Source organism: Leopardus geoffroyi, chromosome B2 (assembly GCF_018350155.1).
Source record: "Leopardus geoffroyi isolate Oge1 chromosome B2, O.geoffroyi_Oge1_pat1.0, whole genome shotgun sequence".
NCBI classification, from domain to species: Eukaryota; Metazoa; Chordata; class Mammalia; order Carnivora; family Felidae; genus Leopardus; species Leopardus geoffroyi.
In genome coordinates this window covers 99,342,990-99,360,726 of record NC_059332.1, presented here as the reverse complement: position 1 = coordinate 99,360,726, position 17,737 = coordinate 99,342,990, and the positions used below count along the sequence as shown (strand labels likewise).

The 17,737-nt window shown below is 34.9% G+C and overlaps 1 protein-coding gene across 7 annotated transcripts in view; it reads left to right on the top strand.

Moving 5' to 3' along the window:
• WASF1 (WASP family member 1) overlaps nt 1-17,737 on the top strand; it is a 70,680-nt gene that overhangs the window by 37,125 nt on the left and 15,818 nt on the right. For 6 of the 7 annotated variants that reach the window (XM_045499264.1, XM_045499259.1, XM_045499260.1 and 3 more), the window contains one exon: nt 14,454-14,614. The exons of the other annotated variant lie outside the window; for it this stretch is intronic. In XM_045499264.1, coding sequence (XP_045355220.1) covers nt 14,482-14,614 — 133 coding nt within the window. In that variant the 5' untranslated portion in view covers nt 14,454-14,481. The remainder of the gene's footprint in view (nt 1-14,453; nt 14,615-17,737) is intronic. 7 annotated transcript variants of the gene reach the window in all.

Genomic DNA, 17,737 nt, shown 5'->3' with positions numbered 1-17,737 from the left:
ATCTCTTGACACCTTTCAGATCATAACATAAACCAAAGAGAATGCACATATTCTTTTCAAAAACCTAGAAATAATTCCATTATGTTTCATCTCACTGTTTTTCTGAGTCAGCTGGCAGAAGTACCGGCTGCCTTTGTTTTCTATTATCTTCTCAACTCACATCTTTATACTACTTGGAACAGCTCCTCATTTGACCCTTTTCTCTATCTTTCCCAAATCCTTCCACTGTGCTCCAGAGAGGTTCTGCCTCTGTGACTTTGCCGACTTCCTTATAAATAGTTATTGTCATCCTCTTTTCCAAACTTAAACCTTCCATCTCCTCGCCTTAACTGATAACTGGCTAGTCCCTAGTGGGGGGTGTGTGTATATTCATACATCCCACATATATTAAACTTGGAAAAGATGTGGGTCAGTATCTTCTTTGCTCTCTGAAGAGAGAGCAATGCTTCCATATCATTTTTCCCACTTTAAAATGAGTCAAAGAGTACTATCAATTCTCTCTTAACAGTTTGTGAGAAATTATAATGGTAGTAATATTTACTGTGCACTTAGTGTGTGACAGAGACTAACAGTCGCCACCCTCCCCCCTGCCAGCTTTCTTGAGATGTAATTAACTTATATAACGTTGTATACATTTAAGGTATACCGTGTAATAATTTGATACATATATTGTGAAATGATCACCACAATAACACACCCATCACTTGCATTACTGTTTTTTTTGTTGTTGTGAGCACATTTAAGATCTACTTTCTTAGCAATTTTTAAGTATATAATACAGTGGTGTTAATGTAGTCACCACGCTGTACATTACATTCCCAGGACTTATTTATCTTATAACTGGAAGTTTGTACCCTTTGACCAACATTTCCCATTTTTCCAACCCCCAGCCCCTAGCAACCACCATTCTGCTCTGTTTCTATGAGTTCAGCTTTTTTATATTTCAAATATAAGTGAGATCATACAGTATTTGTCTTTTTCTGTCTGACTTATTTTATATAGCATAACCCCTCAGGATTCATCCATGTTGTCATAAATAGCAAGATGTAAAATTTCATTGTATATGTTTACTATAGCTTCTTTATCCATTTACCCCCCGATGACCCCTTAAGTTGTATCTGTGTCTTGACTGTTGTGAAATAAATGCTACAGGGGGCGCCTGGGTGGCGCAGTCGGTTAAGCGTCCGACTTCAGCCAGGTCACGATCTCGCGGTCCGTGAGTTCGAGCCCCGCGTCGGGCTCTGGGCTGATGGCTCAGAGCCTGGAGCCTGTTTCCGATTCTGTGTCTCCCTCTCTCTCTGCCCCTCCCCCGTTCATACTCTGTCTCTCTCTGTCCCAAAAATAAATAAATGTTGAAAAAAAAAATTAAAAAAAAAAAAAAAAAAGAAAGAAATGCTACAGTGAACGTAGGGGTGCAGATGTCTCTTCAAAATAGTGATTGCATTTTGGGGGATATATACCTAGGAGTAAGATTGCTGGATCATATGATAATTCTATTTTTAATTTTTTGGAGGAACTTCCATACTGATTCTCATAGGGGCTGTGCCAGTTTCCAATCCCACCAACAGTGCACAGGTTTCCCTTTTCTCCTCATCCTCACCAGCACTTGTTATCTCTTGTATTTTGATAATAGCCATTCTAACAAGTGTAAAGTGATATCTCATTATGGTTTTCATTTGCCTTTCCCTAAAGATTAGTGATGCTGAGCATCTTTTCATGTACTCATTGGTCATTTGTACATTGTCCTTAGAAAAATGTCTATTCATTCCTCTGCCTATTTCTTAATTGGATTTTTAGGAGTTTTTGCTATTGGGTTACTAGTTTAGTTGCTGTGGAGTTGTGTGAGTTCCTTATATATTTTGGATAGTAAACCCTATCACATAAATGTTTGCAATTTTTTTTTCTATTCCATACGTTGTCTCTTGATTTTGTTGATTTTTTTTTTTCTATGCAGGAGAATTTTAGTTTGATGCTTTATTACTTGTGCTCATGGTGTCTTATCCATAAAATCATTCCCAAGACCAACGTTGAGGAGATTTTTTTTCCTGTGTTTTCTTCTAGGAGTTTTATGGTTTTAGTTGCTTTTTTTTTTTTTTTTTAGAGAGAGAGGGTACAAGTGAATGAGGGCGGAGAGAAGAATCCCGTAAGTGGCAGAGAGACAGAAAGAGAGAGGGAGGGGAGAGAGAGAGAGAGAGAGAAGCGGGGCTCACTGAAAGTGGGGCTTGTGTTCACTGGAAGCAGGGTACTGCTCACCCAAAGCAGGACTCGAACTCATGAACTGTGAGATCACAACCTGAGCCAAAGTCAGATGCTTAACCAGCTGAGCCACCCAGGTGCCACTATGGTTTTAGTTTTTAAATTTAAGTCTTTAATACATTTTGAGTTAGTTTTGTGAGTGCTGTAAGTTGGGGGTCCAATTTTACTATTTTGCATGTGAATATCCAGTTTTCCCATCACTCTTCATTGAAAGGACTATCTTTTCCCCACTGAGGATTCTTGGCTCCCTTGTCAAATATTAATTGACCATATATGCATTGGTTTATTTGGCTCTCACTTCTGTTCCATTGACCTATGTGTTTATTTTTATGCCAGTATTATACATGTTTTAATTATTATTGCTTCATAGTGTTTAAAATCAGGAAGTGTGATGCTTCCATCTTTGTTCTTCCTCAAGATTGCTTTGGCTGTTGGGGTCTTTTGTGGCTTCATACAAATTTTAAGGTTGTTTTTTCTATTTCTGTGAAAAATGCCATTAGAATTTTGATAGGGATTGCACTGAATCTATATAGTTCCATTATTTGTGGAACTTCTTCAGTTTCTCTCATCAGTGTCTTATGGTTTTCATTGTACAGATCTTTCACCTCCTTGGCTAAATTTATTCCTAGGTATTTTTTGGCTTTGATGCTATTGGAAATCAGATTGTTTTCTTTATTTCTTTTTCAGCTGGTTTGTTGTTTCTATATAGAAATACAACTGATTTTTTTTTATATTGATTTTATGATCTGCAACTTTACTGAATTTGTAAGTTATAACAGTGTGTTTGGATAATCTTTAGGGTTTTCTAGTTATAATATGTCATCTTTGTATAGATACAGCTTTACTTCTTTACTTTTTTTTTTTTTTCTTAATTGCTCTGGCCAGGACTTCCTATACTATGTTGAATATAAATCATAAGAGTGGGCACTCCTGTGTTGTTCATAATCTTAGAGGAAAGCATTTAGCTTTTTACTCTTCAGTATTGATAATTGTGGGCTTTATGTAAATAAAGCTAATACTATATGGCCCTTAATATGTTGAGGTATATGTCTTCTGTATCCAATTTTTGAAAGCTTTATCATGAAAGCATGTTGAATTTTGTCACATGCTTTTTCTGCATCTGTTAAGATGGTCATATGTTGTCTATCTTTCATTTTGTGAATGTGGTGTATCGCATTTGTTGATTTGGGTAGTTCAAACCATCCATGCATCTCAGGGTTAAATCCCATTGATCATGGTATATGATCCTTTGAAAAAATTTTTTTATGTTTTATTTATTTTTGAGAGCAAAAGAGACAGAGTATGAGCAGGGGAGGGGCAGGGAGAAAGGGGGAGACACAGAATTCGAAACAGGCTCCAGGCTCTGAGGTGTCAGCACAGAGCCCGATGCAGGGCCCAAACTCACAGACCGTGAGATCATGACCTGAGCCGAAGTCGGCAGCTTAACTGACTGAGCCACCCAGGCGCCCTGGTATATGATCCTTTTAAAGTGCAGTTGAATTTGGTTTGCTAGTATTCTGAGTTTTGCATCTGTATTCATTGGGGATTGGCCTGTAGTTTTCTTGTAGTCTCTTTATTTGGCTTTGGTATCAGAGTAATGCTGGCCTCATAAAATGAGTTTGAGAGTGTTCTTTACTCTTCAATATTTTGGAAGAGTTTGAGAAGGACTGGCTTTAATTCTTCTTTAAATGTTTGATAGAAATCACCAGTGAAACCATCTGGTCCTGGGCTTTTCTTTGTTGAGAGGTTTTTGATTACTGACTTGATCTCCTTACTCATTATCGGTCTGTTCGTATTTTCTATTTTTTCATAACAATGTCATGGTAGGTTGTATATTTCTAGGAATTTATCCACTTTTTAATAGGTTATCTAATTTGTTGATATATAATTGTTCATAGTAGCTGCTTATGAACCTTTGTATTTCTGATGTTAATTGTGATGTCTCCTCATTCAGTTACGATTTTGTTTATTTGAAAACTTTTTAATGTTTATTTGATAAATTTTTTAATGTTTATTTTTGAGAGAGAGAGAGCGTGCACTCAGGCTGGGGAAGGTCAGAGAGAGACAGAGACACAGAATCCGAAGCAGGCTCCAGGCTCTGAGCTGTCAGCACAAAGCCTGATGTGGGGCTTGAACTCAGGAGCCATCAGATCATGACCTGAGCTGAAGTAGGACGCTTAACTGAGCTACCAAGGCACGCCATGATTTTGTGTATTTGAGTCTTCTCCTTTTTTTTCTTAGTTAGTCCAGCTACAGATTTTTCAATTTTCTTTATCTTTTCAAAAACCAACTCTTAATTTCATGGACTTTTTTTCTATTGTCTCCTAGTCTCTATTTCATTTATTTCTGCTCTGAACTTTATTACTTCCTTCCTTCTGCTAACTTCGGGCTTAGTTTATTCTTTCTTTAATTCCTTGAAGTGTATATTAAGGTTGTTTATGTGGAGTCCTTCTTTTTTCTTAATGTAGGCATTAATCACTATAAGACTCCAAGAACTGCTTTTGCTGCGTCTCGTAAGTTTTGGTATGTTGTGTTTGTATTTTTGTTTGTCTCCAGATATTTTCTGATTTCCCTTTTAATTTCATCTTTGACCCATTGGTTGTCCAGGAGTGCCAAGGACTTTTCTAAAAACTCTGCATTTAACAACCATTTTAACCTACACAAAATACCCTTGAGTTAGGTGGTGTTATTTTCCTTATTTTAAGGTGAGGAAATTGAAATATAAGAGGTCTCCTAGATAGTAAATAATGGAGCTGAGAAAGCATTAAAATATCCTCATGTATGGTAAAAATGAAAATGAAATAATGTTACTGGAAGCAATTAGGAAATAAATATTTCAAGGATCTTGAATTTTTAATACTCCAAGAAAATAACCAGGAACTGCTATAAAGATTTATATAATGTAAGGTTATCCAGTATTATTATTATAAAAATTTGGAAGTAGCCAAAATGTCCAGCATTAGGGGAGTGTCAAATAAATTATGGTGTATCTTGTAGAGTATATAACGTGGGCATCGGAAAGCCCATGTGATCGTGAGGATGTGGAAATATAAATTTGTCCAGAATTTTGGAAGATTATCAATATTTTCAAAAATTTTAAGGAAAATACCAACAGTTTGATACCAACAGGTCTTCTGCTAGGAACTGAATAGATATTCTTGTACGGATAGGTATGGTAAGATTGAAAGGAGTCCAAGAAGATTCTAATAGGCTGTACTTTGATGGAGCTGTTAGCTAATATAAGAAATATAGAGCTAGGTTTTTGCTAGGGAAAAATAATGACTTTAGTTCAGGGCTTATTGACTTATTGGTTTTATTCATGGGGACATCCAAAAATAAAGAGGCAGTAGTTGGAAATACGAATGTAGAGATACGAGAAGAAAGAACTTGAAAGAAAGATGAGGGGGTAAAAATTTCCATATTTTGGCATAAATCAGGTGCAGAAGGAGACTGTTGGTGGGCTTGTTATCATCTGTGATGACTGATATACTTTTCTGCTTTTTAAAAATGTATGTTCATCTGTTTTGGTTTGTGAAAGAATCATTTTTGATTCTCCTCTTAAGTGAAATTTTGCTCAGTCCCTGAATAGTGAATTGTTAGAATGGTTTTTTAAAGTTCACATTGTATAAATACATCTTAATATGAAAGAAGCAACAGCGTTTGGTAAAACACACATACACACAAATAGGTTCTGTTCCTAACCCTGTCTTTTGAACAACTCATTCCACCTCCTTGAGTGATATCTTTGGCTTGGCCTAGAATGGTTCCCAGCCTGGACATAATTTTGGATGTTTGTATGTTTTCTGTGTGATTTTTAAATTTTTTAAAATTCTTCATTTTATTTAAATTTTTTAAAATTTGAGTCTAGTTGACACAGGTGTACAATATAGTGATTCAGTATCTCTTTATGTAATGCTGTGCATACCACAAGTGTAGTTACCATCTGTCAATATACAATGCTATTACAATATCATTGACTATACTCCCTATGCTGTACCTTTTGTTCTCATGACATTTTCATTCCATAACTGGAAGCCTGTATCTCCCATTCCCCTTCATCCATTCTGCCCATCCCTCCACTTCTCTCCTCTCTGGAAACCATCAGTTTGCTCTCTGTATTTATAGGTCTGATTCTGCTTTTTGTTTGTTTATTTATTTGTTTTGTTTTAAAAATCCTTTATTTCAAAAGGACTTAATGAAAGCATATTCTGAATCATTTAGATGTCTACTTTATAATGAGTCCTGGGAAGTAGTTTTGGTTATCTCTGTTTAGGATTGTGTTTAGCATAACTGTGGTGCCACATAGTAAAACTTTAATTGTTTCAGTATATCCTGGATACTACAGGAACACAGTGGCACCTAAATGTTGTATTTGAACATAGGAAAGCCTAAATAATGTCAATTAGGTAACATATGCATAAAATTTCACAGTAGTTCAAGTAAAGAAAAGGCTGTTACATGGTAGGATAGGCATGAACAAAATAAAGCAGATTTTTGTAGCAGTCAGTACAAAATTCATATAGCAAGCAATGTGATTTTTATCATATTCAATACTATTATTTTGAATTTTATTGGTTTTGTATTTTTGTATTTAATTTTAAATCTGTTTTGGCTTTCTAGTTATGTAAGGGGTTATAAGCATAAGGATTTACATTTGATTTTATATCTGTATACTGCTAAGTAACATATTCAAAATAAGTTACTATTAGGGATCTGAAATACTTTTTTCTCCTCCAAAAAAGTGCTATATTACTAAATTTTTGGTGTGTAAACCTTAAAATCTCTCTTATACTGTATGCCACTTCACTGTTAGCCTTAAGATACTTAAGGAGGTCTTTTAAACTCTCATTTGAGTTGTAAATTTCAACAAAAGAGACATGAAATTTGTCTCATAATGAATGCACAGTTCCACAAAATAGTGTGGTTATTGCCATTGTCAGTGGTCACCATGCATTTTGGGTTTTTGTACACATGAAAAGAAAGGTACAGTTAAACATTGGAGAAATGGAATTTTTAGTAATGTTGATACACATTTTTGCCATGCTGTTCCCTCCAGGAAGAAGATGACTGGACACTTCATTTGGTTGGGGACATTAGAAGGTGAAATGCTAGGAATATTGTGTTCACTCTGGCGCTGTAGTCTAGAAGTCAAGTGAACTCAGGTTACAGGGAGGTTATAGAGACTAGGAACAATGTGGGGGGAACAAAGGAGTTAGGAGGAACAAAATTGCTCCTCTGGGGCTAAAATAGATAAAGTAGGCATGTATCATATAGGAGAATAATGAAATATAAGGAAAAAATAAAAATAAAGGGAAAGAAGAAAGCCACTAAATGCTCTTTCATCTCCTTGATGACCAATTTTGGCTAATGCTCTGCTCCAAATATCAGTAAGTTATTCTCTCTATGTTCCCAGATACCTGGTTGTAAATATTACTAGTGTTGGTCATAAATCCATTCCTAATCCCATAGATTTTATGGATAGGATTAATATATTGATGTAATAGGTCTGCTTCAGAAATCACTTTTAGTTTTTGGCTGACCACAGAAAGTTTCTTATGCCACAAATTTGGACCTCACTCCTATATCTAATCCATCATCAGTCTTATTGATTCTGCCTTCAGGATATATATTGAACGGACGTGCTTCTAGATTACCATCACCTAGTCCAGGGGCACCTGGGTGGCTCAGTCGGTTAAGCATCCGACTTTGGCTCAGGTCATGATCTTGTGGTTTGTGGCTTTGAGCCCTGTGTCAGGCTATGTGCTGACAGCTCAGAGCCTGAAGCCTGCTTCAGATTCTGTGTCTCCTCCTCTCTCTGCCCTTCCCATGCTCGTGCTCTGTCTCACTCTGTCTCTCAATAATAAATAAATGTTTAAAAAATTAGATTACCATCACCTAGTCCAAATGACTACCATCTCTGTCACCTGGACTGTTTCAGTCATCTTCTAACTTAATCTTCTAATTGGCCCACCTGCATTTATTCTGCCATTGCTCCCCTCCCCACCAAGTATCCATAGAGCAGTTAGAATGAACGGCGATTTCTGATCTTGGTACTCTTTTCCTTAAAATCCTTGAATGCTCTCCCATTAGAATAATCTGGACAATCTTCACCATAACCGTCAAGGTCCTACTTGATCGGATCCCCTGCTGACTCTCAGTCTCTGTTCACTACACTCCTGTCTACTGGACTGCTACCATATTGTGCAGGTGCATCAAGCCCCTTCCTAGTTGAGAGCCTGTACGTATGATGCACCTTCTAATTTAGAATGAAAATGCACACAACACACACACACACACACACACACACACACACACACACACACACAAAACACACATGCTTCAATTCTTCCAGCCTAGCTAGCTGACTCCTAATAATCCCATTGGTCTCAATTTAAATATAATTTCCTTAAGGAAATAGATCTATTTATAGTGCCTAGTACTTTTACTTCATTGCAGTTATCATAAGTCTAATTAGATACTTGATTCTAGCTAATCCACGGGAGACTGGTTTTGCTCATGCCTTTTTCTTTAGCACTTGGCACAATGCTTGAGTCATTGGTATTTAGTAAATGAACGGCTAGATGAATGGATGATGGCAGTGTATCAATAGTGTAATTTCTCATATAAAGTACAACATATTTGATAGGTAATTATTGTTTTTAGAAGTATTAACTTTTTAATAGTATAAAGAACACTTGATCTTTTTTTTTTTTTCATATAGTTTAATCAGCATTTGTGGTTTACATACCTCAAATTTCAAATTAACATCTCTTAAACCACCAAAAATAACCTTGGAGCAATATTATATTTGTATAATGATTTGTTGAGTAAGTGTCTGTGGTGGTTGTATTAATTTAAATATATTTTTTTCATTGAAAATGACATGGAACCACATAATTACTACTATCTAGTGAATCTTATTACTTAGTTAACTATCCTGAATCTCATCTGCTCTATAGGTGTGTAATACTATTTATTATTTCATTAGCCTCCAGTTTTCTTCTTGGGCCTAACAGTAATGTCCATAATGAGTTGCAGAGTATGTAGCTCATTTCTTCATTTCTTTTCAACCTTAGCCTATCAAAATTTAATACTTTGTTATTGTAACTTAAGATGAAATATATAATTATCTACCAATTTATTTATTTTTGGTAAAGATAGCACTGTTTTTAGGACAAATTCTTTAACTAGGGCCAGAACATTTCAAAGCAATCAAATAATTAGAGATCTTCAGCATGAGTAATCCTGTGAATGCCCAATTTGGCTTTGTCATGTCTTTGTATATAGAATTTTTGAAATTTATGGTTAGTAATCTTCAAGTTTACCTCATAACAAAAGGAAGATATGTTATTTTTATATGATCCTATTGTTTCACGGGTAAGTTCAGTTACTTTCTATTTCAGTGTATTTATAATAAACAGTTTGGGATATATACGTTGTAGATTGGGAGAAAAGGTAAGTTATAAAAATTCTGTTTTTGATATACTTTTAAACATCCTCTTTTATATATTTTAAATCACTTTATTTAAAGACCCATGGTTTTACATACTTGGAACAAGTATTTTTAATTAGATTTGATAAATTTGTTAGTGTGGAACTATTTTATGCATTCATATTTCAAAAATGTTTTATATTTTAATCCGTTGTGTCTGTAAGAATTATAAAGTATTTTGTCATTTGCATAGAACTTGATTGGAAAAACTATTTCCATGAAAAACATATCTCTATTTAAGCATACTTGTGCTCAAATTATTTAATTGTTCTGTTACACATAATTAAGTAGTTTCTAATGTTAGGGAGGTAGGACATTTGTTAAAAGTCATTTGCTCCCCGGGCACCTGCATGGCTTAGTGGGTTAAGTGTCTGACTTCGGCTCAGGTAATGATCTTACACTTCGTGAGTGCAAGCCCCGCATCAGGCTCTGTCCTGACAGCTCATGCTCTGTCTCTCTCAAAAATAAATAAACATTAAAAAGTACTTTTTTAATCATTTGCTCCCTTAAATTTCTGAAATTTGTATTTAAAATACTGAAATTTGTTTTTATTAGAATAGTTGTTTTATTCTAACCTGTTCTCTTAGGTCACATAATATAATCCTTTAGTTTGAAAAGTGTTCTTATAAAAATTGAAAATTGTATTTCTATAATTTAACATAAAATTTTCCTTATTTAATATTAATGCCATTTTATAAATACAGAAATACCCTTAAATGATTATAGGTTAGTTGTTTCATCAATGTGTGAGTGTAAGGAATTAATCATTTGTCATCAATGGCATAATAGAATACTCGTCATTGTTATGTTCTTTATATAACCCATGAGGCAATTAGTAACTACAGTTATCTTATGGCAGTTTTTTAAAAGCAACTATTTTATGTTTCCTGAAATTGTTAAATAAAGGAATCCTTTAAACATTTTAAATAAAATTTACAGACCATTTTTGAGTTCTGAAAAGGAGAATTTAGATAACGTATTTTTCTGATTTCCAGAACCATAAAATCACTATTATGTCTGATCTTGGGTTATTTTTAACACTTTATGTATTGCTTGCTTGATTGATTGATTGGAGAGAGAGAGAGTGGGAATGGGAAAGAGAGGGGCAGAGGAAGAGAGAGAGAGAGAGAGAGAGAGAGAGAGAGAGAGAGAATCTTAAGCAAGCTCCATGCTCAGCATGTAGCCCAATATGGCGCTCAAGCCCATCACCCTGGGATGATGACCTGAGTCCAAATCAAGAGTCGAGAGCTCAACCAACTGAGCCACTGAGGCGTCCCACTTTATACTTTAAAATTTTTTTTTTTCAACGTTTATTTATTTTTGGGACAGAGAGAGACAGAGCATGAACGGGGAAGGGGCAGAGAGAGAGGGAGACACAGAATCGGAAACAGGCTCCAGGCTCTGAGCCATCAGCCCAGAGCCTGACGCGGGGCTCGAACTCACGGGCCGCGAGATCGTGACCTGGCTGAAGTCGGACGCTTAACCGACTGCGCCACCCAGGCGCCCCAAACTTTTAGATAGATATAGTCTTGATCCGAGTCAACAGAAGACATTCTTGAAATAACTTAGAGAACATATTGATATTATAATAGTTGCCAAAATATAATTTTAATTAGAATTCTGCCAAAATTTTACTGTTAAATTTTAATATGTTTCATTTTCTTTACTCCTCTGAAAGAGGGTTTCTAATATGCTAGTTTAATAAATATGATGTCTTTAGCAGTATTGTAGCTAATTTTATTTTTAATTTTAACATTTACACCAGGATTTAAAGTTAAGCCCATAAAAATATTATTTAAATTAAGAAACAAATTTATTGAAATTTTAGCTGGATTATGTTAAGGAATAATTTAAAAATCTCTAAGGGATATAGACTTTAGTTTGCATGCTCTCAGTCTCTTGATGTTTGCTTCAGTAACTGGAAGTTTAATTTTAAGCTAAGAACCCAAGAAAATGGTGAAGAAACCTAGGAATTATTTTAGTTTTTTACATTGCTGGCAAACAATTACTTTTATAACCACATGGGTTATATAATAGTTGGAAAATTTTTGTTTGCTATGATAGTATTTTTAGTTGTGACCTAAGAAAACAGATTAACAATTATTAGAATTAGTTATTTCATGTCTTAGCACAATATACTTTAGCTTCTTTATTAAATAAATGTTTTCCACCCTTAAATAGGCAAGTTAGTCAACGGTGGATTAAAAGATGTTAAAGTATATGTAATCGGTTCATTCTGTGTAGTATTTTTTAATTGTTTTTAATATTTATTTTTGAGAGAAAGCAGGAGCAGGGGAGGGGCAGAGAGAGGGGGGGACAGAGGACCCAAAGCGGGCTCTACACTGACAGCAGACAGCCCAATATGGGGCTCAAACTTACGAGTGAGATCATGACCTGAGCAGAAGTCAGATGCTTAACCAACTGAGCCACCAGATGTCCCAGTTATTTTTAATGTTTTTAAACAGAAAATGTATCATTTGCAATATTTAAAAATGCTGAAATGAATTCAATTTTAATTTTGCTTGCTAATTAAATTATACCTTTTAGCATTTAGGACTTTTTCACCCTTTCCCAGTATGACAAAGGATTCCTACATTAAAGATAGTGTTGAGGGGCGCCTGGGTGGCGCAGTCGGTTAAGCGTCGGACTTCAGCCAGGTCACGATCTCGCGGTCCGTGAGTTCAAGCCCCGCGTCAGACTCTGGGCTGGTGGCTCAGAGCCTGGAGCCTGTTTCCGATTCTGTGTCTCCCTCTCTCTCTGCCCCTCCCCTGTTCATGCTCTGTCTCTCTCTGTCCCAAAAATAAATAAACGTTGAAAAAAAAAAATTTATAAAGATAGTGTTGGGAACTCTCTAAAACATCACGTAGGCAGTTTGCTCAGTATTTAAGAGATGAAATTGTTAGACTTTATTTTACTTTTTGCCACCAAGATTTTTATAGGTGAGTTACATAAGTGACCATTAGAATCACCAAGAAATAAGAAAAAGAATCTAATATTGGAACTGAAGTAGAAGGATGAGGAAGAGAGTTTTTCTCTCCAAAATGCTTTTGAATGTTACCTAAAAGCACTATTTTAATCACAACAAAAGCCATCCACCCTTTTTTGAGATGAGGATAATATTTTAAAACACCTTTCTTCATAACCATTATTTATCAGTGGTAAGTACATGTAGCCCTCACTTGCATGGTAGTGTGGGACCAAAAGAATGATCATACAAACTAAAACCACACATAGTGACATTAACAATCAATGGGAAAAATTACAGTTGTTCCATGATCTTTAAAAAATTTTGTCAAGACATTAAAAACTGTCCTGTGTTGGTTATAAACAGAGAGAAATGAAAGAAATAGTAAAACTAATACTAGTTTATTACAATGTAATATACTAAAAACAATTAGAATTGTTTTATTCTTTGTAAAAAACTTACCAAGAGTAGTAGCTTGAACAGTGCTTTGCCATCTCCTTGTATAATAAGTTAGAATAGCAGATCTAGCAGAGTGAGCATCTTTTCTGTGCCTTGGCAAATTGTCCATCTGGATCAGCTTCCAGCATTTTACTTTTGCATTTTCAATATCGGGAAATACCTCCAAGAGTTTCTTTAATGTGAAATTTTTTGCTGGCATCACTTCCCCAGGGATATCTTCATTATTGTCACAGCCACTTTCCTCATTTATGTCAATAAGTTTGCCTTCACTAAATTCTTCTGACTGCATATCTGGAGTCTCTCAAACAGTAATAATGGCAACGTTCCCACAATTAGCTATTTCTTCTATTATTCCATTTACATTTGAGTCCAGTTTCACTTTCATCTTTATCATTTTTCATTTCTTTGTTGCACTTTTATCTTTGTTGGCTAATTCACTCTTTTAGTAACCCATTTTGTAAAATTTCATGTGGGTTTAGGAGGCAAGAAGGTAACCCAGCTACATGTTTTTCTGTCTTTAGGCAGGCGAATCGAATGATTAGGCACCAACCAACTTTGGAAAGAAGTGATGAGTCACTGATCGTGATATACCTCTCTTATGAACATAGTGCTTTGTAGACTGAAGTGCTAGCAAAGTAGTTTGTATTTATGCAGTTGTAGTTAATATAGCGTGGAAAGTGAAATTGGAACCGTGTTGTTGGAGACTGGTATTATTGAACTAAACTTATGATAGCTGAAATTTGTGCAGATGGGAGGCCTGGGAAGTAAGGGCTGCCTATAATTAGAAGAAGGCTGAACTATTTGAACAATTAAAGATCTGGTCAGTGTTGATGAAATTGAAGATGTAGGACTAGTTGGACTATTTGATCTCTGAGCTATTGAACGCCTGATACATTTTACGTGGAAGTGTAAATTTGATACTATTCTTCCAGCTTCTTTAATCCTCTTAGGCACTTCCTTAGAGAAGATCTTTCACGCTGTTTCTCTAAAACAAAACCCCTAGTTGTAGTAAAAACAGTGGTTTTAAACTGGAGAATAATAGTAACGGTGATTATGAATTCGTTATGAAGCAACTGACTTTGAAAGTTTTTTTCAATTTTTATATAATGTTGACATTCTAATAATTAAAAATAATAAATAAGTTTTGATTCATTTAGTCAGTAACTCCATTTTCATTGTTTTCATACTAGCAAATATTTTATTATTAAACGTGAAAGGGGAGGTCTTACTCTGTATTGGGTGCAATTGAATAATGTTAATTTATTGTTTGATTTCCTACAGGTGAACTGGCACAGAGGTTGATCTCAAGATGCCATTAGTGAAAAGAAACATTGATCCTAGGCACTTGTGCCACACAGCACTGCCTAGAGGCATTAAGAATGAACTAGAATGTGTAACCAATATTTCCTTGGCAAATATAATTAGACAACTAAGTAGCCTAAGTAAGTATTTCTATATCAGTGAAAAATATTTTTTGCAAACCAGAATGTTAAGCTTTAGAGTATTAAGAAGATGTCCTTGTGATTAATTTGGGGAGATATTTGATGAGAAGAGCATAAAATTATCTTGGAAAATGTAGTCATTTTAAATAAAATAATGAATCTTAGAATAATTTATTCTCTGCATGTTTCCTCTGGGAAAGAGAAGTAAGGACAGAATTTTAGGAATGGCATCACATGATGGATAAGAATTACTGAAATTGTTTTTAAAGTATGATTTGATCTATGAAAGGTTAGGCCAGGGTTTTACTTTTGCTTGCTCATTATCACTATTACTTTTTTAGTGGCTTCAATTTGTGTTTTAGGACACTAGTATCTCTTTCTTTATATGTAGTCTAGGGAAGTATTTATATATTCTCAAATATCTAAAAGTAAAAGGTATGGGGTAGTTACTAGTTAGAGGATTAGGTTAGTCAAGTGAGTTGTCTAAAGGACATTGAGATATCAGTCAAGGGTCTTACATGCAGCATGATGTGAAAATAGTAAGTGAACCTGGCTTCTGACAGACAAAAGGTGAGCAGATTGGCCAGATAGTAAAGGCCAACAGAAGAGACAGGAAGAGGAGGATGAGACAGGCAATGTGTTTCTATCACAAGATTGTAGAACAGAGCTACTAAATTAAGGAATTAAACAAATTATTTCCTATTATTCTAAATTTAATGTTAGAAAATTTAAAATCTATCTTGTGAATTGATGGCTTAGCTTTTTATTAAGACATTTATATTTCATTTTTTAATATTTCATTTTATTTTTTTTTTATTAAATTTTTTTCTTTGAACGTTTATTCATTTATTTTTGGGACAGAGAGAGACAGAGCATGAACGGGGGAGGGGCAGAGAGAGAGGGAGACACAGAATCGGAAACAGGCTCCAGGCTCTGAGCCATCAGCCCAGAGCCCGACGCGGGGCTCGAACTCACGGACCGCGAGATGGTGACCTGGCTGAAGTCGGATGCTTAACCGACTGCGCCACCCAGGCGCCCCAAATATTTCATTTTAAAGATAAAACAAGATGTTCTTGGCCTAGATGTATTCTCTAAGTGGTCCTAGATATATCTTAGCCATACCTACCCATGTAGATTATACTTATAGAGAAGATTGACTCTTCCTTTTAACTTTTGTTCTTTTCTTTTTATAATTAAGAACAAGATAAAGAGAAGTTGTTAATCTATTTTGTTTCAAGTGAGAGCATTTGGACATACACATATGTAACTAGAGCAACATAAAAATTACATTTGAATGCTCTTGGTGAGAGCAGTAAATTTCTACATTGCCTATGAAATAGTTTTAAAAATAAAAGGATGTTTGTTTGAATTTAAGTATATTCTTTCCCCCTTTTTGTGGTTATTTTTTCAGGTTAGTTACTGACAGTGAATCACTAACATGGTTTACCTGTTTCTTTCTTGGGAAAGTCAATATAGAATATACTTTTGAGACAAGTCAAAAGAAGAGTCCTAGATATTAATAATGGCTAATCTTACTTTTTAAAAGACATTTGCTGACCTTTTTTTTTGACCTATCACTAATTGAATCTAACGTAACATGACTTCATATAACATTTGTATTACTATGTGTACATGAGTACATCAGTTAATATTAAAATATATATTAAGAGCATAGAAATGACATTAACAAATTTAGTTAAAGTATTTCTTAAAATGAATTTTGGATCTACTACAGGCGTGTTGTTTTAGGTATATTCCCATTAAGAACTAATATAATGATTAAGAGTGTTCATTTCTGTACTAACCCGTTTTGTATATAACCTAAAGATGAAGATGTAAGGAATATTCAAGTCTGGTATAGTTCATATAAACATCATCTATCAACAAGCATATGGTCATGTTGTAGCCAAGCTCCAAAAATAGAAATACTTTGTAAAAATATAACTAAATTAGGTTTTTGGTGCTTCACGTTTGGAATCAAGAGACCATTGTAGACATTTTCTAAGCAGTTTGTAGAGATTCAAAAACAAGAAAAACCATAAAATACTGTAGCAAGGTATAGCAATAGTTTACTGCCCTGGAATTAACCTCTCTGGCGGCTTTCCCACTTGACATATTTGGGCATGTAGAATTAAATTTAAAAGGCCTCTAGGTACCCAAAATAAACAAGCCCATGCACTAAAGATTATGCACATAAAATAATCAATTGATCCTTCTCTCAGAGCCTGTTTACACTTACTTAGCTAGTTCATACAGGTTTGGTGATCTGGTTCCCAAACATTTATGCTTCAGAGCATTAAAAGAGGAGGTATTGGGGAGATAAAAATAGAAGCAGGTATTACCTAAGCCAGCCAAAAGAAGTCCTTTACAGCAAAGGAAGAAGTGATGTAAGGAGAGAAGCAATATAAAAACCAGAAAGAAGCCCTTTCACGTAGAAGCAGGTATTCTTACACATCTCAAGGCTGCTTTCTAGCTTAGAACATTTTGATTTCAGAATCATCACTAAGTTCTCAAGAAAAGGTTAAATTATGTTTAATTTTGTATTTCTACTTAAGACAGGGAAGTTTAGAATAGATTTTACATCAGCATTCATCCAAAATAGTTAAAATAATTAGTTCATTAAATAATCTCTGAATTACGTAGTAAACTTGGCTATCCAAAATGGTTCTAGGTCATTGAGGTGTTCACTTAACCAAAAGCGTTAACAGAACGCAGCAATAAAGGTAAACTGCAGAGCTTGGTCGTGGCTTAGGGGACATCCTCCTGACTTCTTCCCCACAAAATGTTTTTCCTAGTAGAACACAATTTATAAAAGATAGTATATAATTACTGAAGACATAGAATTCACTTTCTATAAATTTCTTCTGTTATACTAAAATTCTTTCCCATCTTGTTATTGTTTTACTTAATGACCATTGAGACTCTAATTACCTGAGGAATCTTTTACCATTCTCTTTTCCCAAGGCCATTCTTCTGTTGAATACAGCCAGTTCATGCTACCAAGATGAGTTGATAGAGCCTAAATTTGACAGATAGATAGCAAGTTGGAGGGAGGATAAATCGATTGGCTTGATAAGACTAATTAGAAACACAGACAATGACAGATAACACTGAATACTTTGC